The 26,412-nt window shown below is 40.6% G+C and overlaps 1 protein-coding gene across 2 annotated transcripts in view; it reads right to left on the bottom strand.

Moving 5' to 3' along the window:
• The window catches only part of STAT4 (signal transducer and activator of transcription 4), a 41,766-nt gene extending 22,070 nt beyond the window's left edge, over positions 1 to 19,696 (bottom strand). Inside the window, exons 1-5 of one of the 2 annotated variants that reach the window (XM_062610008.1) lie at positions 19,545 to 19,696; positions 16,800 to 16,928; positions 15,133 to 15,277; positions 2,615 to 2,713; positions 1,742 to 1,834 (exon numbers count right to left, since the gene is read on the bottom strand). In XM_062610008.1, the coding sequence (XP_062465992.1) occupies positions 1,742 to 1,834; positions 2,615 to 2,713; positions 15,133 to 15,277; positions 16,800 to 16,927 (465 nt within the window). In that variant the 5' untranslated portion in view covers position 16,928; positions 19,545 to 19,696. The remainder of the gene's footprint in view (positions 1 to 1,741; positions 1,835 to 2,614; positions 2,714 to 15,132; positions 15,278 to 16,799; positions 16,929 to 19,544) is intronic. The other variant, XM_062610007.1, reaches the window with a different exon arrangement.
• Between the last annotated feature and the right edge of the window lie 6,716 nt (positions 19,697 to 26,412).

Raw genomic sequence — 26,412 nt, 5'->3', positions numbered from 1 at the left:
AGAAATGCACATTTATAAACACAGATTCATTTTACTTGTTCAGAAAGCCAACTATTATTCTCTTGCCCTCAAACAGTAGTTGATACAGCTTAACCACTTGTTTACTAGTTCAGTGACACAGTGAAAGTAGGAACGATTCCATTTAGCCTGGGCTAAATTAAAGTTATTATGCCAATAACCTAACACTCCTCTTGGAGCTTTAAAATGGGGCACATGGATTATTTTGCATTGACTTCAATGGAACTGGAATGGGGTGTGCAAAGCCAAGTAAGATGGAGGCAGAAACAGCAGCAGAGCTCAGAAACTTCATTTGGAGAATTACTTAGGAATTTGGGTAAAGAACTGAAACATTTTTGCTGCTTTGACTTTTTGTAAGGGTTTGTTTTCATATGTACTGCAAAAAGTTTAGGAGGTGTTTTCTAGTAACCAAACAATGATAATTCAAAAAAAGACACATCAAAACAAGAAAAACTGTAGGCAATCATCTATTTTACTTTGAAGGTCTTTTCTATGCTGTTTATAGGAAGCCTTGTTTCTGCCAACAACTCATAAAAAACACTTCTTAGTTCTCCAAGATGTGCAAGTGCCTGTCAAAATACAAACACTTGTTTGCTAAATTAGGACACACAGAATTAGCCATTCTGGTTTCTTCTTTATTTTGGATACTAAACTTTCAAATTATATGTGTAAAGCATGAAATTATATACACAAGGAACTGGCTGATTTCTGTGTTCAACTTAATTACCTACTAAAAAAACCTCATTTTCACTGGTCTTCAGGGCTGGCTGCGCATCCCCATGCAGGCAGAAGGAGCAGCATGGTAGCCTGCTGTGTTGCAGCTTTGCTTTTGCTCTGCAACTCTTTTACCTTAAAACATATATAGAGATCTCGTATCACATTCTTCTAAAACTAGCTTTATCCTTATAAGGGTTCAATTTCTCTAACACTTCTTCCCCATGTAGGGGGGACACTGATGAGAAAATGCTACTAGGACCTCTTTCCGATATACAAGAAGTGTCGCTCTTGAATGGTAGAGACACAGGCATGTCAAATGTAACTTCTACATGAAGACTGCAGAGCTGAAAGTGGGGCTGTAGTAGTAAAGAGACTGTAGGTAATATGAATCCTTACCCTGCCTTGAACTGAACAGGCATGTATTCTCTGACTGAACTTTCAAGGTCTTTATGGGACATCGCCACAGGTTTGGCTCAGCCCAGCTCTGCCCTGCAATGGTATGGGAAACTCCTGGAGAGCTGTTAACCATCAGCTCCCAGTGCTCTCCCCTCATGTCTCCTAAACACATAATTATGCCATGTAGCCTTCAGCTTTACAAAGTCCTTGGTATGTGACTCACAGGTCACAAAGGCTAGCTAGTGCTAGCAAAGAGGTGAAGTTGCAGAGATACATTTACTGAACCTCATGTCTTTTTTGAGACAGTAGGTATGGTCTTATTGAACTCAGTGGTCTGCCTGCAACTCACATAGAGATGAGTGGGATAGCTTTAAAATAGGTTGGACCCAGAGCAGCTGTAAAAACTTGGGGATCTAGGTATGTCCTGAGTAGTCAGTCTGGGCTGAGGTCCTCAGAATAACTGAAAATGGTTGGTGCAGCTTGCTAGCAAAAGCATTTGAGCTTTCGGTAGTTCAAGTATGTGTGAAAGTTAGTTCAGCTTAAAGGTAGTTCAAGTATGTCTGTGTGAAAATCATGGCTGTGTAAACAGCGAACAGGACAAATACAATACCTGAGCGCTGTTCTTGATGGCTGAAACTTTGTGTTCTACATTTCTTTGTCGTTCTGAAACCACAGAGTTCTGCAGAGACTTTTCCAGCGGCCCCTGGAACACATTGAACCAGATAACGGGTGGATGAGTAATACTAACAAGTGACAGTAACTGTACTGCAAATCCTAGCATAGAGAGGGAATTCAAAAGCTCATCTTCAACCAGCTGGAGAGTGGTGTAAACAGGCAAATCTGTTTAGTTCCACAGATCTGAAGAACATGCTGCTTTAACTTTTGAAATCCAAAAGGTGAAAGGGTGTGGGTATACTGGAAACATTAAATATCTAGTCAATTAAAGAAACTGAAACATAAATGATTAGATTTCTTAAAAAGACCTGATACTCATATAAGAATACTTATTACACCCACAGGTGATTAAAAAGAATACATATGACTAAAAAATTCTATCTGTTTTTCAATCATGTAACAATTTCCCCAGATGGCTTTATGTTGTTTGAAGAAAAAACTTTAAAATTTCATATAAAACCTATCAATGCCTTTGCAACATCAGATAGAATGTCTTTTACATTGCATAATTAATCTGAACTCATGCACTGCATAATTTAAAATATACACATATTTTGTGAAGAATAATCTCTTTAAAGCCTTTACCACAGATTAGACTCTTTGAAGATAAACTGTGACATAGAAGTCACTTACAGCAATGCTTGCAGCAGTAGAGCCACTAATGAAGTATAAATATGAGTTTAAAGGGCAACCTTTGGCAACCGCTAGCACACACAAATCACTCAAGTGAAATGAAAGGACAGGATTTGGTCCCAAAAGCATGTGAGCAGATTAACATGGAGCAGATTAGTGAAATGTAATTCATTACCTGTACTGGCATGCTAGCTGCAGCCAATATTCTTCTTTCTTCTCTTAAACAGTTTGAGATGATCACTGCTATATGCATGGGATTGCCATGATATTTGCCCTGCAAGCACAAGTAAATACAACTTTTTAAAATTCAGAATTCAAGGTGTCACTCTGAAATCACAATGTGCTTCAGTGTCTATGAACTATGGTTTGGTTCGGATGGAAAAGACTCTCCTACTGTTCTTGACCTTTGTTAGTGCTGGTTCAGCCTTGCAGTGCAGCACTAGTTAGTACTGTTGCCATAAAACATTCTTAATAATGTTCTACAGAGATTATAAAGATACAACTCCAATGTACATTATCTGAAGATCAAATTGCTGTACTGCTAACACAGCTGTTTTGAAAGGGCTTTCCTGTCAGCCTATTCTGTGCATGATTCTATCATGTCTTCCATTGTCAATAGGATGCTGCTGTTGGCAGGTAGCACTTCTGCCAACAAAAAATGATAAGCATATCAATACGGTAATGATGCAAGCAGAAATGCTTCGTCAGCATAAAGCAGAAGACTTCAATTTTAATGTCTATGGACAATTTAGCCTGAGAACCAAAAAAAGGTCTATACTTTTACACCACCATAAAATAAGGTGTAGAATTGCTGATGCAGTGCGTACAATTTGAACTGATACTGGTTTGTGCTGTATTTATCAAATTGGAATGATTGAGGACTCTCAAGCAGGCTCTTGCATGGTGATGTATTCTTATAGTATTTCTCAATATTCTTTATGCCTTTTATTCAGTATTCACGTATTCATTCAGATGCCCTTTATTCAGTGCTCATACAGTTTTTAGCCATTCATTGAATTAATCTTTTCCAGTTTTGGACTTGTTCTATTTTCTTCTCTTTCTGATTAGTTTTTATTCTCATAGTTTGCTTCCACTCAGAACTTGATTTATTTTTGCTTTCTATAAATGTGACAGAATAAGTTTACATGTACTTATATTGATGCCATATTTTCCTTTGATATCTCACACCAGTTGTTGCATTAGAAACAAGTGTATGAACACATCTGATTGATAGAAATGCGAACACACTGCTTCTATATGCCAACTACTATGATGACAGTGAACATGAATTTCTAACACTTTTTACTAGACAAACAGAACTGAATCTTTTCCTGGATGCTTTTTTCTGATATCTAAATAATCTGAAAGGCTTTTTCATAATATGTTTTGACTTCAATTATGAGGTAAGGAAATATTATATTAAAAATGGTAATTTTAATCATGGAGACTTGGTTTGAGCTGCATAGTGTTAAATACCATGCTGTTGGTTATACCATGGTTCCAGGTAGAGACTAAGGTGAAAGCCATAGGACTTTTAAAACTAAATAATTAGTGTGCGAAATGTTCGCTTGTAAAGAAGCTGTGACTGCTGTGGAATTGTTGGCAATGAAACTTAGCTCTTTAATGTTCCTAGGTTTTCTGAAGTTTTCTCAAGACAAAGTACATGCCCCACAGTGCAACCACAGCTGTGCCTCCTTTGATCTCTTTAAAAGCAATTCAGGGTGGTGTATTACTCCACCAATCGTCTGTTTCAGTTACCCTGAGGACAGCAGTGATGGACTAGACTGTGATTTTAGGACTTTCTCTGGAAAAAAAAAAGTGGTGAGTAATAAATACTACACCAAGACAGGCAGCCTCAGATGAAACACTAAGCATGCTCTTGCTGGCCAGTGAGGGGGGACTTTAACGTTAAGGATACACTGCTGATTTCCATGTCATACAACAATGCCAAAGATCTGCTGTTGCTCCCTGCCAGCCTCTTGGCTATAGGGGTAGTAATTATGTTCCCACTGCACACCTCCTTCAGCACAACTGAACTTCAGGTCCAGGAATATATCCGTAGCCTGCTTTGTTTATGTCAGGATGTAACTTTGGGAAGGGAATACAGGAAAATGGGAGATGGCTATGCTTTTCCTGCAAAAGATTAAGAGCAGAGTGGAGTTTCATGCAGAAGTAAGGCAAAGGTAAGGTCCAACAGCAACAGCCAGAGAAAAGTAACTGCTGCAAAGAACGGTTATGCTCCTGGCTGTGCAGTGCCAGCCTTGTTTCATGCAAGTCGGGTGCCCGTCTGGTTCCTTAGCAAGCCAACCTATATTGCTAAATGGGATGGAAACCACTCGTGCTTTTTTTTGCTGAATGGGTTTTCTGCTCCTCAGCGAGCAAAGGATGAGGTGGCTGTCAAGGACTAGCACATGTGGAGTTAGCAGAGGTTTGCGGGGAGAGGGGAGAACAGGCCTGCCTTGTTTCTGTAGTCAGTTGTATCGCTAAGCCTGTCTCATCTGCACCTTGATGACGGAAAAAAAGTCACCTTTTTAGTGAGGCTTGGGACGAAAGCTGTGGTGAGACATCTGGTGTAAATCCATGGATGTGCGTATTAATTCTTCAGTTAATGTCTGCTCGTTTCTGCTTGTTTGCTGGTAGAACAGGGTCTCACCTTCCACACAGATGGCTACTATATGAGGACTATACCTCACACTGGTACCTGTAGGCTATCTGAAGCTACAAAGCTTGAGAAGTGTTAAATCCTGGCTTACCACTGCCCAACAGAATTCAAGCCCTCAAAGGACTGATGGTTGCTTTTTGTTTTTACCCTGTGACAAAAAGGAGTCAAACGACAGCTATTTACCAAAAGCCAAGAAGAAATACAAATTCTCTCTTGGAGCTGGAAAATGTGTTTATGTAGAAAAGGCACTTAAGTAAAATCTTCTAACAGTGGGATGTTTTAAAATCCCCCACAAAAAATGCCAGGTATGCGGGACTTTCCTAGCATTTCTAGATACTGTTCATATGCAAAAACTCTCTCTCTTTTTTGCTTTGTTTCACTAAGAGAAAACCATCTGAACCCAGAGATGAAGTGAATATTCACTTGTTTTTTTCCTATTTCTCCTCTAACTTGTAAAGCTCTAATAACAAGTTGTGCCCATAGTGATTCCCATACTTGTGCCTGTCCAGTGCTTGTTCAGCATGGTTCAGTTTGAGCAGATACCAAGCAGGTCAACAGAGAACTGCCACCTGCTCTCCTGAAGCAGAAGTCTCTCAGACTAGAATAATGGTGGATCTTATCAATAGCTTCATTTGCAGTAATCTAGCAGTTGGATTGCAACTCCATTATAAAAATTGATAAATAATAAATTGTAATGTTAAATATCTCAATAGTTGTAACTTCTTAAATAACAATAATTACTAAAAGTCGCAATAACTGATGTTTTAGACTGTCAAAAGAATAATACTGAATATCTTCCCCCCCATGTTTTATACTTCTCAAAGGTAATTACACTTCAGAACATGCCACTTTGTATTCCTTTATCTATCTTCTGCCAACTGCTGCTCTTCTGCACTTCCATTTTGTCTTTGATGGAGAGCAGAATTTGTTCAAGATGACCTTCACTTTTGCATTACTAATTGAAAATTATTTCCTGTCATTGAAAGAGAGTATAATTTGGAATGTAAAGGAAATTTAACAACAAAAAACCTTGGGATGGAGGAATCCTAACTTAATGTGACATGAGCATTGACAGCCAGGAAAGGAGGGAAGGGTGAGAATTCTGTAGTTATGCAAAATTGTATTAATAAGCTTACATATTTAGAAAGAAAACTTATAACTGTTTTGATAAACACCAATAAAGAGAAATTGAGGATTCACTTTTCATCTCATGTTTCAATTGGAAACATCAGTCTTATCTGCTAACAAACATTACTGTAATTCTGTGGTTCTTAGAAATTTTCTTTTTCCTCCCTTCAGTTTTGATGAGGTCTTTCATACCAGGATTCACAACAAACAACAATGCTGTTATTTTGGGCTTGCTTCTTCTCAATAACTGCCAGCAAGATGCTGAATTCAAGCAACCGAGGAGGTTAAACTTTCATTCTGAGCAGCTGAAGATTTTCTCTGAATGCTGATGACATTTCCTTGGGAGAAAACCTCCCTATCACCATGCAACATGCACTCTCTCTACCCCAGAGACATCTGCTGTGGTAGTATCTTACTAGATTGTGAAGAACAACAAAGAGGCATTTCTGCAAAAAACGTGTACATTTTAATGTGCCCAATTTAGACCCTTTAGCCAAATTTTAAAGCAGCTTGAACTATTTGGAATATGTTAAGATGCTTTAATGTAGAAGTATGTGCTGTGCAACTGTTAGAAAGTCAGTCAGGGGTTTACCTGGTTATCCCCTGCTTTTCAAGATGCCCTAAAAAGAACTTGAGTAGGTTTTAGTGCTTTCTAATTCTGAAAAAGCTCTTCAGAATTTGGTTATTTTTCCCCTGATTTTCTCTTTATTCACTCCTTCCCCTTTTTTAAGTTGTGAAAAACATCAGCTGTATTTTTTTCTTGTTTCTGATAGAAAAACCCTGCTTGAGCCTTTTAATTGAGCTTTACCTGGAGGCATGGAATTGTTAACTAGTATGACCGTTGATGTATTTTTGTTGAACAAGTATTTAAAGCAGCTGACAGAAGGGAGATGGGGCACAGAGAGGTAGGAAACAGAATTACAATGTCAAGCAAAACTACATGTCCATCCCTGTTGCTCAGTTCTAATATGCTTATTATTTTACTAAGTCTGATACTCTGCATCTTTCTAGATAAGCAGATATTTCATCTTTCATGTAATTAAAAAAAAAGGGGAGGAGAGGAAAAAAAACCCTTTTATCTACGATTTTATTTTTGAAAGAAAAAAGACTTTGCTATAGTTGGGTATCTCAAGGAAAATTGTGGGTGATAAGACATAACCGTCCACCATCCACACTTATTTCTCATGTTCACCATCAAATATGACAAACAACATTTTGCCTTGATTTGTTTTCTACCTTTGTTTATGCATCCAGGCAGAAAGTCCAACGAAGACAGTACTAAAATACAAAGAGTCTGTCCTTGTGTTACCCTGATATAGGTAAAGTGCTTGGGAGTTTTTTGAAAACCTGCATTCAAACGGGATTAAATACTAAAAAAATCTTTATTAAGAGATTTAATTAAGATTTATTAAGAGTAATACTCTTACTAAAATATCTTTTTCTACTAGGAAGATGGCTCTGTTTTATCTAGGTCTTTGAGAGGAAGTACCTGTGACACTATCTGTTTAGACTGCTCTTGTTGACTTTTATTTTTAGATTTCCCCTTCCTCCTCTCAAAATACGTGAGAGAACTTAAAGGCATTAAACCTCATTGTTTTAGACAACTCCTGTGATGTGTGGGAAGTCCTAACACATAGGTCTGTAGTGTTGTACTTTTGCTTTTTTGGTATCGTATAATGCGTAATTTCCAAAAGTTCATACCTTTAGGGGATGTGCAACCAAACTGCAATAGGCAAAGCTATAAAAGCACAGTGAATAAGCTGTGAGGACACAGATATTTCTCCCAGTTTGCCCCGAAATTCCACTGCTGAGTCCCTCCCAGCAGACACTAAACCCAGTCAGGGAACAGTCTATAGAAACAGCATATTTCTAAGCATAGGGTGAGACAAAGCTATAGAAAATATATGCCTATAGGTCTCATCATCAGATAGCAGAAACGTGCTGCCAGGGGGGATGAATAATGCAGTGATGCTTCTTATTTAAATGAGATTTGTTTCATAATAAATACAAGTAGAATGTTTCCTATGAAAAACCATAAAACAGCAGAAGAGGCAGATTTCCCCCTCCCACTCCATCTTCTGGACACAAAGAGCCGGGTATTATTAACTAACCTCTTGGGCATATGTTTGACTGCGCCTGGGCCCTTGATACACCACAACAAACAAAGCCCACAGGAGGTTGTTTAATTTGTCTGCTTGGGTTTTTACTTCTGTTTCAAAGTTAACACTTATTTGTTCCACAAAACCAAACTGAAATATTTATAAACTGTTAGAGTTGTGTTCTTTACATAATAACTAGGAACTCAAAAATACATTACTTTTAATAAGTAACCTTTTTTTTTTGGTCTTGTAGCAGTAATTTTTACAAATCCTTACTAACTGATGTGCAGTTTCCAGCCTGTGATGGCAAACAGCAGACAGCTGCTTTAGCACAGACTTCTGTGTGGAGTTTCCTATTTGTAGGCCAGAATTTTTTGTAATCAGTTTTAATGGTTGAACTGCAAAACTTACTGGGGGCAAGAAGCCAATACTAAATCAATCTGAATTGCATTAGACAACTGGTTCAAAGCACATTTCCTACTATAAGCTGTTGCTTTGTTATCTGGCAGGTTACCTGAACACCAAGTATGTGTAAATAACATTTTGAAATGGATCTCCTGTGGTGTATTAGAAACTTTCTCTGTTTTGTTCCATTCTCACCCTGTTGTAAGCTTTAACAGGAAACTGCAACTTTAACATCAATGGTTATGTTTCCATTCTTTGCAACTGTTTCTCAGCACAGTGCTTATTAGAATTGTTTGTTAAGTACTGACTGGAATGTCCTGTTTCGTATCTAAAGCTATTTTGTCCTTTTTCTTTGATATACTTAAATATTAGGATCCCTCATGCATGTACCTTTCCAGTATAGTGACTTGTGTAAACAGTCACCTGAACTAAAAGCCTTTATATGTTTGTTTTAGATCTATCTGGAGAAGCACAAAGATGGTCTGTTCTCATTTCAGACGGAAACAAGCTGGGGAGTATAACTGGGAACCTGAAACAGAAACAGGAACACACTAGTGTGTTAATGTTTTAAATAGCATTGTGTAAAGTAAGGTGCTATTTGTTTGTAGTACTTCGAAACAGGGTAAATTTTATCTAGAAATAAGTACCATAATGTTAACATATGTTGCTTAAGGTAACAGAAGATACTTTCAGATGCTATTCAGGATCTCTCCGTAAAAGGTTAGGGCTGTACAGGAGAAAGAAATATGACTAAAGTATTATTTCCTAACTTCATAGTGTAACTATATGCTTCCAAAAGCTTGTTAAGATACAACTGGTGATGTGAATTGGCAAATTCAGTTATTCTGCCTCACCTCTCCCTTTGTAAGCACACCCCGAGGTATTAATGGTGTGCATTCAGACCTGCTCGCTCAGGCAGAATCCCTCTTCTCCTTCCTCCCCTATCCTAGGCTGTAGCAGGGCTGTGAGTGGGTAAAGTTCACCAGTACCTTAGAATCTGCTGTGAATATTAAATGAATATCATGAATATACATCATTTACAGCAAATTGTTCCCCAGAGCACACAGTATACTCATTAACTCAAGCTTCAATAGTAAATGAGCAGAGCAGCCCTTCTTATTATTCTTGAAATCTGTTATTTCACTTTTATAAAAGAAGATTTATGTAATCAGGTTTTCCCCTGAATACCATAAACAGTGGTGTGACATGGATGCATGTTGCCGTTAATGAGAAGGGATTGCTTTCAAAAGCTGTCTTGAGGCCAGAGTATAAATGACAGCTTCGATTATGAGTAGGACGATTCTGGGAATTTCTGCTTTTTCCTGCTGTCGTTGCCATGCGCCCATCGGAGTGTGCAGAACAGCCCATGGCTCTTCAGCTCCTGGGAGCTCACCTGAGCCCTCGTACAGGACAGGCTGCTTCCCACAGAGCTACATCTTCTCTAGCAGGTACCTGCTAAGTGCGCCCAATTTCCAGCTTGGAGTGTGAAGGTGGGAGAACATCCTTGAGGTGAACATCCTGCATTATACAGACCGACAGGCAATCGCCCACCAGCAGCGATCCTAAATTGAGCAGTGGGACACTGGGGTCTGCTGACTGTCTCTGGTTCCCAGGCTGCTCCAAACCTCCCCTGATGCACTGCAGCCCCGCTGCAATCCCCTAACCAAAGATCTTGGCACGTCACTCAGGAAGATGGACAGTGCCCATCTTACGTGTGTGTCTCTATATGACACGGGCTGTCCCTCAGTGCCATATCTACTCCTGTATTGCACAGGGACAGGTTAGCTGTCATTTAAAAAAACATTTCTTCTGAAAACTAAGCTGTAACTGGGCTAAGGTTGTGCAGACTGTTGCAGCTGCAGTTTGGCTCCTAGAAGTGGTAGGCAGCTCATCCAAGCTTAACATTTGCCCTTCACGTTTTGTTGTCATGGCAGCAGCACAAACCATTGCCTTGCACAGCACTAAGCTGCTTTACTTTGCTCCATCTAGGTTTTAAGCAGGAGAAAGAACCACAGACATAATTTCCCCCCTCTTTTCCCCACTGCCTCCAAACATGTTCTTTCCTCATCCCTTTCCAGAACTGGTGCTGAGGGAGAGGCAGGAGTTCTGTAGGAAGATGGACAGAAAATATAACCTTAGCAAGTGACTGTGCTGTACTGCTTCCTGCTGAAGAGCACAGTAACAAAAGGCTGCTTGCTATAAAAAAGGAATCCAATCTATTAACTAAAGAAGGAATAGCAATGTAAGAAGTAAATATTAAAGATTTTAACCTAAAATGCTCCCCCTGATTTTAACAGAATATGTGCATTTATACCAGGTTAATGTCAAGAAGCAATGTTTCAATGAAAGCAAGACATAGAGAAGCAAATTACTGAGAGCTAACTGCAACCTCAGCTGCTCAGCTAAGTTTCTCAGCACTGTTTTCAAGTTCTTGTAACTTTGTCAAATAGCATGTCTCCTGGTCAGTGTTTCTTTTTGCCCCAAGATAATGTTGGAATGTCAGCAGCCTGAGCAGAAATGCCATGTTCCATAGTTACTCTCTAATGGCAAGAGAATAGGGATGGCCCTTGTGGTCTAAAAGCAATGATGCCAGGCAGAGTAGTCTTCCTGCTAAGACTTCTACTCTTTGCCCTTCACAACACTTAAAATTGCCCAAAGCTGTATTGCAAGTATGAGCAGGCAAGTTCTCACTTCTTCCATTACTTCCATCATTATTTTCATGGAGCAACTAAGATGTTTATGTAAAGATGCTTCAGGTGAAGTTCAGAACAGAATGTTTTCTCCATTTTATAACAAAATTAATCCCAGAGAGGTCTTTCAAATGGGGTGCCCTTGGCTGTGGTGCTGGTAACTTATGGGCATAATTCTCTCCAGATTCAATAACAGCATCAGGAATGTTGTTTTTAATGAGTCCTTTGCTGTCTAGAAAACAGCTGCAGAAGCCATTTGTAAAGTGTGCATTGCTTCCTCTTCTAAGGGTGCTTTTAATAATCTAGTTATATTTCTAATTAAACATTAGTCCCTCACTTTGCCTTTTGTAAAGAACTACAGATTGTGTCTGAATGGCTTTTGTGTGTTCTCCAGTTTTAATTACTGTATTACTGCTATTGTCACAGTATTTGATAACTTATACCAGAGCTCAAAATACTGCCCTGCAATAGCAATAAGCACTGGTTTCCAGCATTATCTAGTTTGACAAGTATTACTCAATTATGGTAACACAATTGGGCTCAAAAGAACGAGAAAATATTGCACTCAGGTCATGTATTGAGGTGAAACAGCTCTGTGTGTGTGTATGTGTGTGTGTGCCGTATATGTGTCTGTATGTCTGTGTGTGTGGTACAGAGGGGAAGGAAGGGGAGTGAACTATGAAATTTCAAAGAAGTGCTTGCGCTAGAGAGCAGAGATAAAGGTGGGCTCATGTTAACTCACCTTCAGAGAAGTCAAACCAACGCTGTTCGCAGAGTCACCAGAAAGGAAAAGATGTTCACAAATGCGGCTTTCTTCCCTTCTTAGGAACTCAGTCTTCCCTCCATCCAAGACAGTGAAATATCTCACTAGTTTCACAGCGTACCCTTCCAGTCTCCCTTTCTCTAGATGGCACGCTGGGACGAAAGGGACCACAGCACTGTACTATGTGCATCAGTCACCTTTTACTACTGTGGTCTCATGAAACAGTCACAAACTAGATTGCCAGAGCTGGGTATCTGCAAGAGCATCCAGCTGTGGGAGGGAGCCAAAAACCCAGTTCCAAATTCCCAGTTCCATCAGTAAAATACAATCAGTGATGCATTAAAAAGAATTACATAGTTTGCATACTCAAATTTGAGGACATTACAGCATATACTGTCTGTCAGGTCATGTACAGTTCATACATACTCCATTAATAATACTTGATAGTTAAGAATAGGATGTCAGCTGATTACAACCACTATAGCATTTTTTTCCTGATATACTTCCCTAACCAATAAAGAAATAATTTTAACAGCTGAAGCTTAGGAGACTTCCTGTGCAACTCTGTAGAACACACAGCCCACATGTCAGCTATACATGCATTTATCATCTATGTTCTACAAATTACAAGTCATAACATAATATTTTAAACAAAGGCACAAAATACCTGTGTCACAGATGTCCGAAGAAAAAGTTTAAGTGATTTGTCTTATCTAAAATAACAATAAAAGTACCCAATCTGGCCCTACTCCAGCTTATAGAAATTATTTGGCAATAAGAACAGACTGTAGGTGATAGCGTGAAAGGTCATAGGAAATCGGGAAAAGCTCTAATAGTGAAAGCGCTGTTCAGTATCTGGTGTTTCACACCCATATTTTGAAACTGAAGGACTAGCTTTTTATCTAAATACAGGTTATCTACTGTCTTGATCTAATGGAGAAAGGCCAACATTATTAGCGGCGGAGAGAGCTGTTGTATTATTTTGCTCTCAAGACAGATCCTTTTTAATAAGTGGCGTAATTCCAGCATAACACGTTCTCTCAGGAAGTTCATCATGCTTTAGACTGCAAAGCTACAGACCTGTGCAACCCAAGGGAGCAGAGAGACCTTGCTGCTTGAGAAATCTTGCTAAGTCAGGGCTTTGCAGTGCTACAGGGTGATAGAACACATTGGTGCAAGTTGCAATTTGTGTGGCATTTCTTTCCAAAGCCAGCAATCAAGTGAAATTATGGGTTAGGACACCCCATGTAGACCTTTTCTGTTGCTTTATCTAGAGAAGGAAAAGACTAGGTCTGTTGTATACTATAGCTGTACAGTTGTGATGGAGACAACTGAGTGTTTTGGCTTGTTCTGTACTCAGATCTTTGCCACCTGAGTAACCACTTAATCAGAAATCACTTAAAACTCCCCTTCTTTTGTTTTTCTGGAATAAGCCTCTTTGGGAAGCACATCACAATACAACTTCCAAACATGCCAGGACTTAAAGGAAATGGTTTTCATTCTGTCCATTGTCACACTGCCTATTATGTAAACTTGGCCATGTGTGCCCAAGGCCTGATTACTCGCGTTGGTATGCCCAATTTCACAGGGCATGCAGAGATGCCACTTCAAGCTTTAGTAAAAGCTTTATAATAAAATAAATGGTATGAAGAGGAGAAGGAACAGTGAGAAACCTTAATTTTGTAGAGCCTGTATGTAAATATATACCAGACCTTTTGTTGGTGCACATTGTGGTGGTATAATCATAAATGCACAATGTTTTAAGCCAGGAATACACCAATGCAATTCAGTGACCTGAAATGCTCTTTCTGTGTATGCTGCTGTGGGAGGATACCCCTGCTAAGGTGATACAGCTCTCTCTTGGCCCTACTGTGGTAAAGCGTGCCAAGACCATGCCAGAAATAACAGGATTAACCTTTTATGCAGTTAGCTCCAGAAGCAGTTAAGTAAATCTGGCATTTGAGCAGTACTGAAATCATGGATAGTGCTGCTACACAAACCAGAAAAGAAACAAAAGCAACCTTAGTTTTAAGTTTCATGAGACTGCTTGCATAACACTGGAAGAAAAAGTGGTAACAATGGAAATACTGGCACATTTTTTAAGAGACCTCCATTAGGGATAAAGAATAGAAAGACACAGAGCCATAAAGAAAACAAAACAACTGGTAAGGTTATGCTAAGATTTTCCAGACCAGTATATGTATATATATATATATATATATATCTCAAATAAAGAGAATATTTTGCAAGCAATATAATTGTCATTTAAGTACTTATGGAAAACACCATCAAAGGAGAGAAAAAAACCCAAACTTTCATTAAGCTTAGATGAATATCTGTTTTATGCAGAAGACAGATAGATGTCAGGAAGTAAGTGACTAATGAAGTGGAACTCTGAGAATCCTTGCCTTAGATAAACAATTATTAGAGAAACATTCGAACAATCAAAATAAATATTTTGCAGAAGCCTAACGGAAAATCCTTTAAGCTATTCATAACAAATAATCCCAGCTAAGCATAAAACAGCAAACATGCTAATGATTTACAGGGGTTCCTTTTTCAGGCTGCTGCTTTAAGCCCCAAATATGTATTTTTACTCCATAGTTAAGTATCTGTGTCTGAAAGGTGGTAACTACATTGGTGATAAATGTGAACGTCCATAAGCACTGCAGAGTCTCGCTGAAACACAGACACACACAGAGCTAAGAAGCCACAGCACTTACAAATGAGCAGCATGCATTAAAATGTGAGTTATTGTTCCACAAAATAACAGCCAGTAGAATTATTTTGAATTATCTTGTTGAAGGCTTGGTCTTCCCATAGCTGCTGGGAGTCCATAGCAATCAGGACAGCTCTGAGCTGTGCACAGGAACAAACTGTTCGGCAGAGGCTGGGCACTGCCTTTAGAAATCAGTGTGTGATTTGTCATCTGCAATAACGACCCACCTGCAGCAGCTTCCTGATTCTTTTCAGGTTGTGTATTAACAGAAGATTCTTCTCCTGTGAAACCCGGTCCAGCTGTTCATCCACTTGTATCAGCAAATTCTGCAACAGGATCGTTGCCATTGCTTCATTGTTGGATGCAGCCTCCCTAAAGAATCAACAATTGAGAACCACGCATGGTTTAAAATGTCATCAAGTATCAATCTATCTGTACAGAAAACTACAATCTATTCAGAAATCTAGGAAGGAAAAGAAAGGCTTTAAATATATGTTGACTTGCACATAGAGGTTTGTGAATGATTGACTTTGTGATCTTTTTTTTATTTATATTCATTTAGATATGCAGCTATAAAGACAGGGTGAGGATGTTCTTAGCACAGCCTATGGAGTCAGCCAGAAGGGAGACAACTGAGGGTTTTCTAGTCTCTGGTCCAGTGAATATTTAATCATTTTTAGCCCACTTCTCAGAGGACATGGGGCTTATGCATGCTGTCCCTCTCCCTCTGCCACTCACACACAGATATCATTTCAAAGTTGACAGTGGGCTCAAAGTCCAAAAGATAGTATGTTCTTACAGATTTCATGTAAAACTGGCAGGTTGGTAGAGGGGAGGAATCCAAATTAGTGCCTCCACTGAGGAAAATGGCAGTAATAACTTGCTGCAGGAGGCAGCAGCCAGATGGCCAGTCAGCAGATATAGATCTTCACACCAGGCACCAGATGAGCCTTTGCCCAGCCAAAATATTTGGGGATACAGGAAGACTCTGCAGCTACTGGTGAAGGGTGTGTAGGGGACAAAGGACACAAACGCAATCAGGCTTTACTGGCTCTGCTGTTTATGGAACATGAAAGGCAGTAACGTTAGTGAGCTAAATAGAGGAAGATAGACTTTGGACTGCATGGCATCCTTGTCCTTGGGATATTCTCTCTCCTTGCTCCACAAATGGCAGATGTCTGGTTTTGAGATATGCATGCTAAATCTGTCGAAAAGAAGATTTTAATGTTTCCCATGTTTCTACAGCCCCATAAACATTGAGCTATAAACAGTAAGGAAAGACTATATTCCCTTCCAGATTGTTCTCCTTTTTTTCAATAGTCCTCCAATAGTCTTGTGGATTTAGCATGAAAAATTAAGATGCCTCTTTCTGGCATGACTAATACAAACTTTGTTTTGACATGTAGTTCAGAATTTTCTCAAGATAACTATCCAATGTGTTTGATGCAAATTTGTGTATAAATTCATCTGTTAGAGAACAATTTCTGCAAATGGCTGGATTGTTCTCCAAGATTATATATCCACCTTTCAGCAGAGACAAGTGAGGAGTTTTATGATGTAAGAGGGAAATATATACATTCCTATTGAAAACTAACTTGAGTTGGTTTTGGTTTGTTGTTTTTTTTTTTTTTCTATGAAAAACCTTTAATGCTGTTAATTTGCTAGACAATTTTTACTGGATTTTGTTTAGGATTAAGTTCAAATGAAGCCTCACCTCCAGACATTCCTTAAATTTAAACCTTGACAGTTCAATGGGCTAAATCCACTCCTAGTGGAATACTGTTCTTGGGGTGCAGAGGCCTGCACAGTTCACAAATGAGCACTCTAAAATCTGGCAGATAATGAAAGAATTAGTCTTGACTGAAATCGTATGAGGGAATAAACTGAATCCTACCAATCTTGGCTTTCTATCCATTGTGCTAGTAAGTGCCGGATTTCCATAGGGAAGTTATCATCATAGAACTGGTCTACCTGCTCCAAAAACTTTATTTCCAGTTGCTGAACTTGACTCCATTGGGACATACTGCAAAAGAGAAGATAAAACATCTTTGCCATTGAAAGGTGAATATGAATTAATAATCCAAAGTGCATTAATCGCTTTCATGGTAGTTCTTGTTATATATTTTAATGTTTCTGTTTATTCTGTCTTTTGAAACAGACAGTACCTGAGTAAAGTTACTCAGATAAAGGGAAGAGGGAGAAAAGAGGGAAAAAAAGAGAGAGAAGAGGGAGAAAAGAGGGAAAAAAAGACAGAAGAGGGAGTAAGACCATTGAAAGAAGTTCTAGCTCTTACACTTGAATGGGCATCTCTGCCAATTTCCTTCCTTAATGTGAAAGTTTTGGGGTGCTGTATGATGCTTATAAAACAGGGAGATTTACACAGTGTCTCTCACCAAGACAGGTTAAGATTGTACTCCTCAAATCCAGGTAAAACTATTCTTATGAAAGAGTAGTAGAAAGCAATAAATTTGCTCCCTTTCTAGTGAACTTATATTGCCCCATTTTTTCCTGAAGCCATAATAGTTGTATGTTACTGTGCTGTTCCTCGAGCCCCACAGATTCTGTTTGGAGAGTACTGGTTTTTTTTTGCAACATAAATTGTTTATCTAGTACATCTTTTCCATTTGTAATTGCCACAGAGTTCTGAGATTTGATGTTACAGAAAGAAAAATAGGAAACGTAAATTCATATGAAAACTATAAGAAAAGCAAGAGCAGAATTGTACTAAGTGTAGCATAAATAGCCCAATGACAGGCTCTGAAATTCTACTGGAAAAGCTATCCCAAGCAAGTTTGGGCTGTTCACTGAGATACTGGAGTTAGGAGCTTGGTTCTCCAGATATTAGCTGGGCTGAATTAATACCTGCTTCTCTCCATGGAGTGAGCAGATTGTTTTGGGTGAGCAGGCTCTCCACGTAGACGCCTCAGCCTGAATGACACTCTCTGCTTAGGAGAATGTTACCTTTCTGGTACCTGCAATCTGGGGTTGCACCCAGTCACCCATCATTAATCCTACAGGTGAAGACACCGTTTTCACTGTGATTTTTTCAATGCAGGAAAGACTAAAGATAACATATTGCCCTAGGGCAGGCAACACCGGGCTGTAATTCTAGATATGGCATGCAGATAAAAGTCAGAGCTGAGAACAGTCCATCATGGATGAGCAGAGGAGAAGGATGCCCTAAAGCCTATGCCCTGGATTATCAATCCTCCAGTGGGCTCTGCCCACCCTGACCCCTATATCAGAGGTTGTCTTCCCTTTAATTAGGGTGTTTGCATTAACAAACTATACAGAATCCAGATATAGTCTGAAGGTTGCACTGCAGTAGGTCAACATAGAATTATAGGATAGTTAGGGTTGGAATGAACCCTGAGATCATCAAGTTCCAACCCCCCTGCCATGGGCAAGGACACCTCACACTAAACCATGTCACCCAAGGCTCTGTCCAAACATATTACATCTGTTTGAACACTTCTCATAGGAATTTTTCTGGAGAAAAAAAAAAAAAGATGAGATTTCATCAAAATTGACATTTTTATGGAAAGCTGACCTTTCCATAAACAGCTTTTCTATTTCCAATTCTGAATCATAGTTTCAGAATGTCAACAGTTTGAAGTAGAGAATACATCATATTTTTAACGCTGTGGTCTTTCATTTTGTGTTTCCTTAAGTCAGAGGGGAAAAAAAATAAAATCATGAAATACATCAAGGTGTAACAATGTCCTGAGTACTTACTCATGCAAAAGTAAAGGTGACAGGTTTTAGTTTCTCTTTAACAAAGGCTGGATGGGATAACTCTATGTGTGGTATGAAGGACACTGTATATAACATCAGTGGGAATGTGCCCAGGGACATTTCTCTCCTCTTTATTAGCTCCATTGAGAGAGGAAAATATATTGCCTAACATTTACCCGTTTCTCTACGTTGCTGAAAAGGAGCAGTGTATAGGAGTGTTTCACTGTCTGCCTTGCTATACTGGGAGTTATAAAGAACCACAGGCCTCATTTCTTGAGGTGCAAGGAACCAAGTCATGGTGTATTAATAACACCCAGAAATAAAATGAAGATCTGTAAGCCTGTTCCCTTTTAGTGTGACGTTAATTGCAATTTCTGGTGATTGTGATATCCTAAAAAGGTAAGTAAGAAAACTCAATATTATTACCTAAAGAAAACAAAGGGAAAAAAGGCGAGATTTTGTGCAGGCTGCAACCCACTTCAGCCTTCTATGGACCAGCGTGCAGGGATGCTCACACGCACGGACACGTGGGGCCAGTTTGTACATGGGGGTTTTGTAACGGTGCTGGGTACAGCGCACACCGGCATACATTTCCCATACACTGCACACAAGGAGTCGCACGAAAAGCTAAAGAAGCCGAGGTAGCTACTGTTTGTTCTGGATAGCCCCCGAAGGCCGCTAGCAGAAGCGGGCGACGTGTAACCGCGAGTCGCAAGAAGCAGGCGGTGTCAATAGTGAGAACGCAGCGGCTGGGTCCCTGCTTCTGATGTGGCCGAGTGATGGTTTAACTGCAGCCGGATTAGCCACCGCTAAACCTTACGCGAGCATCGCCCGCGGCACAGAACCGCGCCGCCGCTCCCAGCCGGAGCAGCCCCGGCCCCGCCGCGCCCCGCTCCCCACTTGCCTGCGCCCGCGGGTCCCGGCCGAGCCCTGCTGCCGGCGGCGGCTGCTGCCTCCTGCCCGCTCCCCGCCCCGCCGCCAGCTTTATGCCGCGCCCGGCGCCGGCGGCAGCGAGCGGCCTTCCTGTGCGTCAGGCGGGGTGCGCCCGTGGGGCCCCCAGCCCGCCCGTGTACCCGTAGGGTTGTGGGGCGGCGCGGTGAGGCTGGCACCATCCGCTCCTGCGCTGGTGAGCGCCGGTTCAAAGGCAAAGGGCTTGGTGAAAACGGCGTGTGCCGTGGCTTTCTGCAGCATCCCTCGTTTCAGGCAGCACCTGGGATGCAGGAGCTTCTCTCCGAGGTTTGGTCCCTGCCCTGAGGAGTTAATGACCCAACATCGAAGCCCTTCTTACAGCGAGGGCTATGGCAGTAAAGACACACTCCAAGTGTTTTTTGTTTGTTTTTTTTTTTCCCTAAAGAAGTACATTATTGTAAAGAGGATTTCTGTAACAGGAGGTACAGTGATGCTAAAACCAAACTGAGTGGAAAATGCTAAATTATGACCATTTCAAATCCATCTTCCCTTGGCACAGAGCCTGAGTGGTAGGATTGTAGCTCCGGTGTGATGTGAAGCAGCTGCAATCTGCCTTAAGAAGGATCCTTTAATCTGACTATTGTTTTACTTCTCATATTTTGTCTCACCAGAAACCTCAGTCTCTAGCAAGGCTTTTCTGCGCCAGGCTGTGCAAACCTGGAGTAAGAGGCATTCTCGGAGAGACTGCTAGGGAGCCAACCGAGTGCTACTACGCTCTCTGTGTGCTGGGAGGAGAGCGATACCTGGTTCAAGTGACAAGCCAGGTGCCGGAGATGCAGTCAAGAGGAATGTGCATGTCCCTACTGAGGAGTAATTATATTTTCCAGTTAGAGCAGAGGGAGAATTGAAAGCGAGGGTAGAAGCTTTGACACATAGCCAGGTTCTAGAAGATGGTATACAGGTGTCAGCAGCTGACCCGTGTCTGAATTACCAGCTGTGTAGATGTCATATTTACTGCGCACATGCTTAAAATGAAATTTGGCTTTATCTTTAATAGCATCCAGCAATTTTTCAGGTGCATTTGTATACAGAGAGCCAGGATCATGAAAGAAGTCTGCAAAATCCTGATTTATAGAGCTGCGTGGTCTGGTTTGTATTTCAATATACCCTCTTTTAAATTATTATTATTTTCTGTTGTATTGTTGTGTATTTGTTCATTACCCTTTTCAAGTGAGATGGGACATAATGTACTAGAGGATTTTCTTCACAATCTTATTTTTTTTCTGAATGACCAGAGTGCAAAATCATGTTTGCTTTACAACTATAGGTATATGAGGCCGGAGGAATGCTGCTGTTGCTCTTCACTACCAGGCACCCATCTAGTCCCAAATTGCATTTTGACTTCTGTAAGTGCCTATTCTTGGTTTTGATTTAACGGAGCCACCACTGGCTCAAAAGAGCTGATACTAGAGCAGAATGACAATATTTTCACTGCCTTTTGCTGGGAACTGAGGACCAGACTGAGTGTCAGACTTGCTGTCTGTCCGAAGAGGTCAGTCCCCAAATACACCCAGAGTTTGGCAAGTCTGTGCTCAGACCTGCCATCTGTCCTCTGTGTTTCAGCAGGCACAGGGAGCAATACAGCCGCACTTCACTCACATTTCTGGTTTTTCTGATGGATATCCTGGCATTTCATTCAGAATACATACACTCACATACATTTTATAACATTCCCGTAAAACTGCATACTATCCTTCCCTATATGCCTATTCCTATCCTTCCCTATATATTCCCTATATATCATCTCAGGAGTCAACTGCAGCTTTGTCAGATTTTGTTCGGCAAATCTTCATCATTTTTTAAGGTAGCTGATTGTCACATTGTACACAGGTAAGCCTGTGTAGGTGCCCTGTCGGGACATTGAATTAGTAATTTGAGGACCACCCAGGAAACGAAACTGATTAGTTATGTGATTTGGTGCTGTCAGTAGGGGGAACTATTGCACTGTACTTTTTTCTTTAGTATGTAAATAAATATTGGTAACCATTTATTTTTCTTTTTAGATTAAGCACTCATTCTCTGAGTATTCTTACATAATTGCTATCCATAATTATAAGACAGGTAGTTCATACCATCCCAATCAAATAAGACGGTAACAGGTTTCCAGTCCCCTTTGTGCCTGCTGTCTCTCTGCTTAACCTAGAAAAGAAGATGTATGGTGGAGTGGTTGCTATTAAGAAGATACTAAGCTCTAATGCAAGTATCTATTACGGCTTGCTCCAAGAGGCCATTAGAAAAAAGCTCAGTTAGGCGTCATTCCCAAAACCTCTGTCAATCAGAGGTCATTCTTCATCTGAAGTTCAGAGATGAGTTTCTGGGAAAATGGTTCTTATTCCCCTCTCCCCTCCTTCCTCCCCCCATTTTCTGACAGGTATGGCAGTAGAAGCAGGTCAGCTGCTGGGATGGAGAGCAGCTCTGGAACAAGCTGTTTGGGATGCAGGGTGATGGATACGAGCCATGGCTGTGGAGGCAGGAGAACAGGGCTGTGATCCCCACAGCAAGGGGCACAAGAGAATGAGTGGAGTCACTTGTGGCATTACAGTGACTCAAGGGGAGCCCTGGGGCTTTACAGAAGCTCACTGGAGACTGTGGAAGGGAAGTGCACTTTACTTGGAGGAGGGGAATAAAAGAGGCTTCTGGTTCTAGGGTGTTAGAGTTGGATCGACAAAGGGGTTGAGTTATGGCTGAGTGTGAAAAGGCCTGAAGTTTGCATAGGAATATAAGGCAGACCGGAGAAGAGGGGGGCTGTTTGAGAAGCACAGGTGGGAGAAAGGAGAGTGTGGAGCAGCAGAGGACACTGTCAGAGGTGGTGAGGGCTAAGAGGTTCCCTTCTGAGGCTGAGGGATGGCTCAGCTCTGTTGTCTTGAAGGAAGGGTCAGTGGAGTGTGTTAGCACACCATGAAGGATGTGATCATGCTTGGAGATGTGAGGGAAACTGCTGTGGAGAAGGACTGAGATGGGAAGAAAGAGATGGTCTAGGACAGCTAGGAAGCTCTGGAGGAGAGCTGTGTGAATAGGATCCTGGAGGAGATGGCGTAAGGCAGGCACTGATTACTGCAGAGCTAACACATGAGGAGGGTGTAAGGGAGGCAGCTGTGTGGGCTGAAAGAAGTTCAGTGAGACACACTGGCAAGGCAGGGCTGGCTGAAATGATGCTTATGAAGTGTGGAAGTAAAGAGCCTAGGCAGCCCATGGAGAGAAAAGGAGTTTCTTCAGCTGCATTGACTCACAGTGGCACAGTGAGGGTGCAGGTTGCAGCCCTGGAGGGTACAGATGGGCACAAGCCATGAAAGGTTCAGACCTCTGTTGAGTTTGGCAGGTCAAGGCTAATATTCACTGTGTAGCATTTCACCCCACTAGTGTTTCAGCACCAGTTGAAGCAGGAGGATAAGAAACAAGCGTCTAAATTGTGTGGGCTGTTTAAAGGGAAGAAAAAGTCTCAAGTGATGGAGAAAGATGTGGTAATCTTCTCATCAAAAGTTCACAAAGTTGTTTCTAGGAACATGGAGTCAATTTATTACTTTGAGCTGTCTGACCAACCTGTAATCAAGATTATCATCTCATGTTTGGCCTCTAGTCATTATACCCATTGACTAACCTTTAATTAGAGTATGTGTCATCTATCTTTTACATAGAGGACTCATTTAGCTTGTACATGCTATATATGCGTTGTGTCTTGTACCTGAACTGTTCGTAGCTTCTCTTCTTACATTCAGAACATGGACTTCTGGTCTCAGTGGGGGTAGGAAACACTGTAATTGTGAGAAACTGTCTTGCTGACAGTGTAGTTCCTCCTAGTCAGCACAGGCTAAATCATCAGTTGTGTGTGCAGGTCACATCCCTTACTGTCCTTTATTTAAAGAAAAGACAGGGACAGCAATATTGTCCTGCAGCTACATGCTGTAGGAAGCTGCTTATGAATACTGGAAAGAATTCTTAGCTCAGTGTTTGTGTGTAGCCAAACGAATGAATGTTATCCTTAGAAAAGATGGGGGGGGGGTGGCTGTTTGGTTTTTCTCATTTGCTGAAAAATTTATCATTTTCCCCCTTCCAGCAATGAATGAACCATGTGTGCAGATGTATAAATCCATGCGAAAATGCTTCTCACCCAATTCAAGATGATATCAGCTAGAAAAAAAAGTAATTAACTTGCCATGTGGAGAATAACAAGAAATCAGGAGTTACAGAAAATGAAGGTTTCTCCCACTGAACTGGACTTAGGTCTCTGCTTTTGTGGCAGTCTGGCCTTTTGATACTGCAGTATCGAAAAAAGCTGTGCTTTTTGGGCAGGTAGAGGTAAAGCAACCACTGAGCAGTGCAGGAGCAGGTCAGAACGAGTGCCTTGTAGGTAGAGGACTTCCCTTCTGAGGCTTTTTGCTGTGACTTGTGCCGGTGCCCAGACCTCTTTGGCCCTAATGGAGGGTTCATTCCCACTGCTGCTGCTGGGGAGAGGATCTTCTGCACTGGTTCCTAGCAAGGTCAAAGCCAGATGATCTTCTGTCAAGCTGGGACACCAGGAGTTCTCTTCATTTATTGTTATCTTTGAACAACAGGCTGTTGCATGCCTTGTTTATTGTTTTACATCTTGATGTCATATTTGCAGTCCTGCACTGGGTGGTTTAATGTGTACCCTGGGAAAACTCAGAGGTATTTGCTCTCAAGAGGAAAGATTTGGATATTCTGGTGAGTTTTTTCTGTAAGGGAGGTACTTCTCTAAGGAGAAAGAAGCCTGTGCATCTCTCTTGTAAAAGTTAAGGCCAATACCACTCGGGGTCCTACAGTCACCACACAAACTTACACACAAACAAAATTAAGGTAGAAAGAGATTACCTGAATGCTAATCTGTCATTGCTTACGGAAAGGGCACCTGTGAAGAAATGGAGGAAGCATGGAAAGAAGTGAGGGCAAAGAAAGTAATTTAGAAGAGCAAGGAGAAGGAGAGGAACTCAGGGGCCTTGTATTAATTACCTTGTATTGTAAATGAAACTTCCTTTTGGTAATGACAGGCTGCATTGTGCAATATCATTGTATATCTGCTTTGCCTGGTTATCTCTTCCTGTAACTACTTTTTTCATCAATTTTCATTGTGTGATAGATATGATTGATTTAACTCTTCCACTTCCTCAGTGGTATTGTACAAATTTAACTCTTACTTTTCTTCATTTAGAGCCAGGCTTCCTTTGTTGTCTGTAGTTAGGTAGATTATCAGGAATGCTATTTTAATAGACTTTTCCATTCAGTGTAATCTGTGGATGCTCAGGAAGCTTTTCTCTTATTTTATGCAGCAGCTTCCCTGTCAATTGGTAATGATCACTTTTTGTTTGCATGGAAACTGAAGACTTTGTGATTAGTGGTTTCCAAAGTAGAGTGTGAGAAAGGAATACAAAGTCAGTGTGATCTGGGGAATGCTGTGGTTTCGTATAGGTGTTCCTGCAAGGTAAAGCTTGGAGGGCGAAATGGAGACCCTTGGTGATGCAATTTGATTAGTATGTTAGTCAATGTTGGCTGGACAAGAGAAAAGAGAATTTTCTCATAGTAAATTCACTTGGGATTTGTGCTGTCAATAGTTGCTTAAATTCTTAGTGCCTGCTTTGCCTGGGATCAAGATGACTATGCATAATGGTAATTTCTGAGCATACTCAGGAATATTTTCATTTTGCAGTCTCTTGGGTCCTTAGAGGAGTCCTTGAGTTTTATAAGCTTGCTAGTGTATGCTAATTGTAAAATCCAGTGTGATGCCAAACAATGACTTCCAAATGAAAAGGTCAATAATTTTAGAATTAGTAATGGATCGTGCTCTGAGAAGATAACTTGGTTAATTAATTTAATAAAGTCTTTTCACAAAGGGAGCAATTAAACCAAAGTCTGATTATCTCTGCTTGATAATACTTGAAATATTCTATATTAAAGTTACAGGTTGTAACTCTGATGGTACCTAAAGAACCTCTTGATTTCTGTTACTCTCTGAAACTCCTTATCTTACTATATTGTTTATATTGTTTGTATAACAAAGCACAGATCTTCAGAAATAAAGTCGTCTTTTTCCTTGTCTAGGCAATAAAATATCAACAAATCTGAAGCAGTTGTACAGTTCACCATAATTGCACTGTCGGATATCACAAGGAGGATGGCAATCCCATGCCTGTTATGGACTCACTGTCTTCCTTCTAGGATGTAAAAAAGTGGTATGTGGTTGGATCCTTCTGTTCCTCTCCAGTCTCCTACAACAGATCCCAGTCAGATGAGATACTATTTTTCCTCTGTAAACCTGCTTGTTCCTGGATCTCAGCCCCTCAGCATGCTGTAGATAGGGGTTCTTGTGATGGGAAGGTTAGCTGCAAACTGTTATGTCCCTCACGCAGTGCAATTCCCAAGACAGAGGGGAAAGAGGAGAAGTATGGATTAGTGTAATGATCCTGTATTTATTCTGGAAATCATAATTGTTTCTGAATTTTCCAAGTGGCTGTTCATAGTATGTTTGAAAGTTTTCAGTATGAATCAGAATTTTAGTATGATCAGTTCCCAGCAGAAACGAAAACAAGCTTGTTTTCACTGGGAGACAATTTGAGTGTCTGTGGGTGTAGGATGATGTGAAGAAATGAGTCTGTATGTGAAAATTTAGCACTGGGAGTTATTCTAATGGTGTGAATAAAACTCATGTTATTCTCTTGTCTTCACGAGGAGAAACCAGTGATTTCTAGAGCTGGCTAACTTGAGGTGAAATGCCAGTAGGGAAGAAAGCAGCTTGTGGCCATGAAAGAACATGGGGAAAACTTAAGGTCAATTCTTTTATCAGTCTCTGG

Source organism: Pezoporus occidentalis, unplaced genomic scaffold, assembly GCF_034315485.1.
Source record: "Pezoporus occidentalis ecotype Australia unplaced genomic scaffold, CSIRO_AGI_Poc_V1 ctg143, whole genome shotgun sequence".
NCBI lineage: Eukaryota > Metazoa > Chordata > Aves > Psittaciformes > Psittacidae > Pezoporus > Pezoporus occidentalis.
The sequence above is the reverse complement of the archived record's forward strand: the minus strand, read 5'-3'. Positions and strand labels throughout refer to the sequence as shown.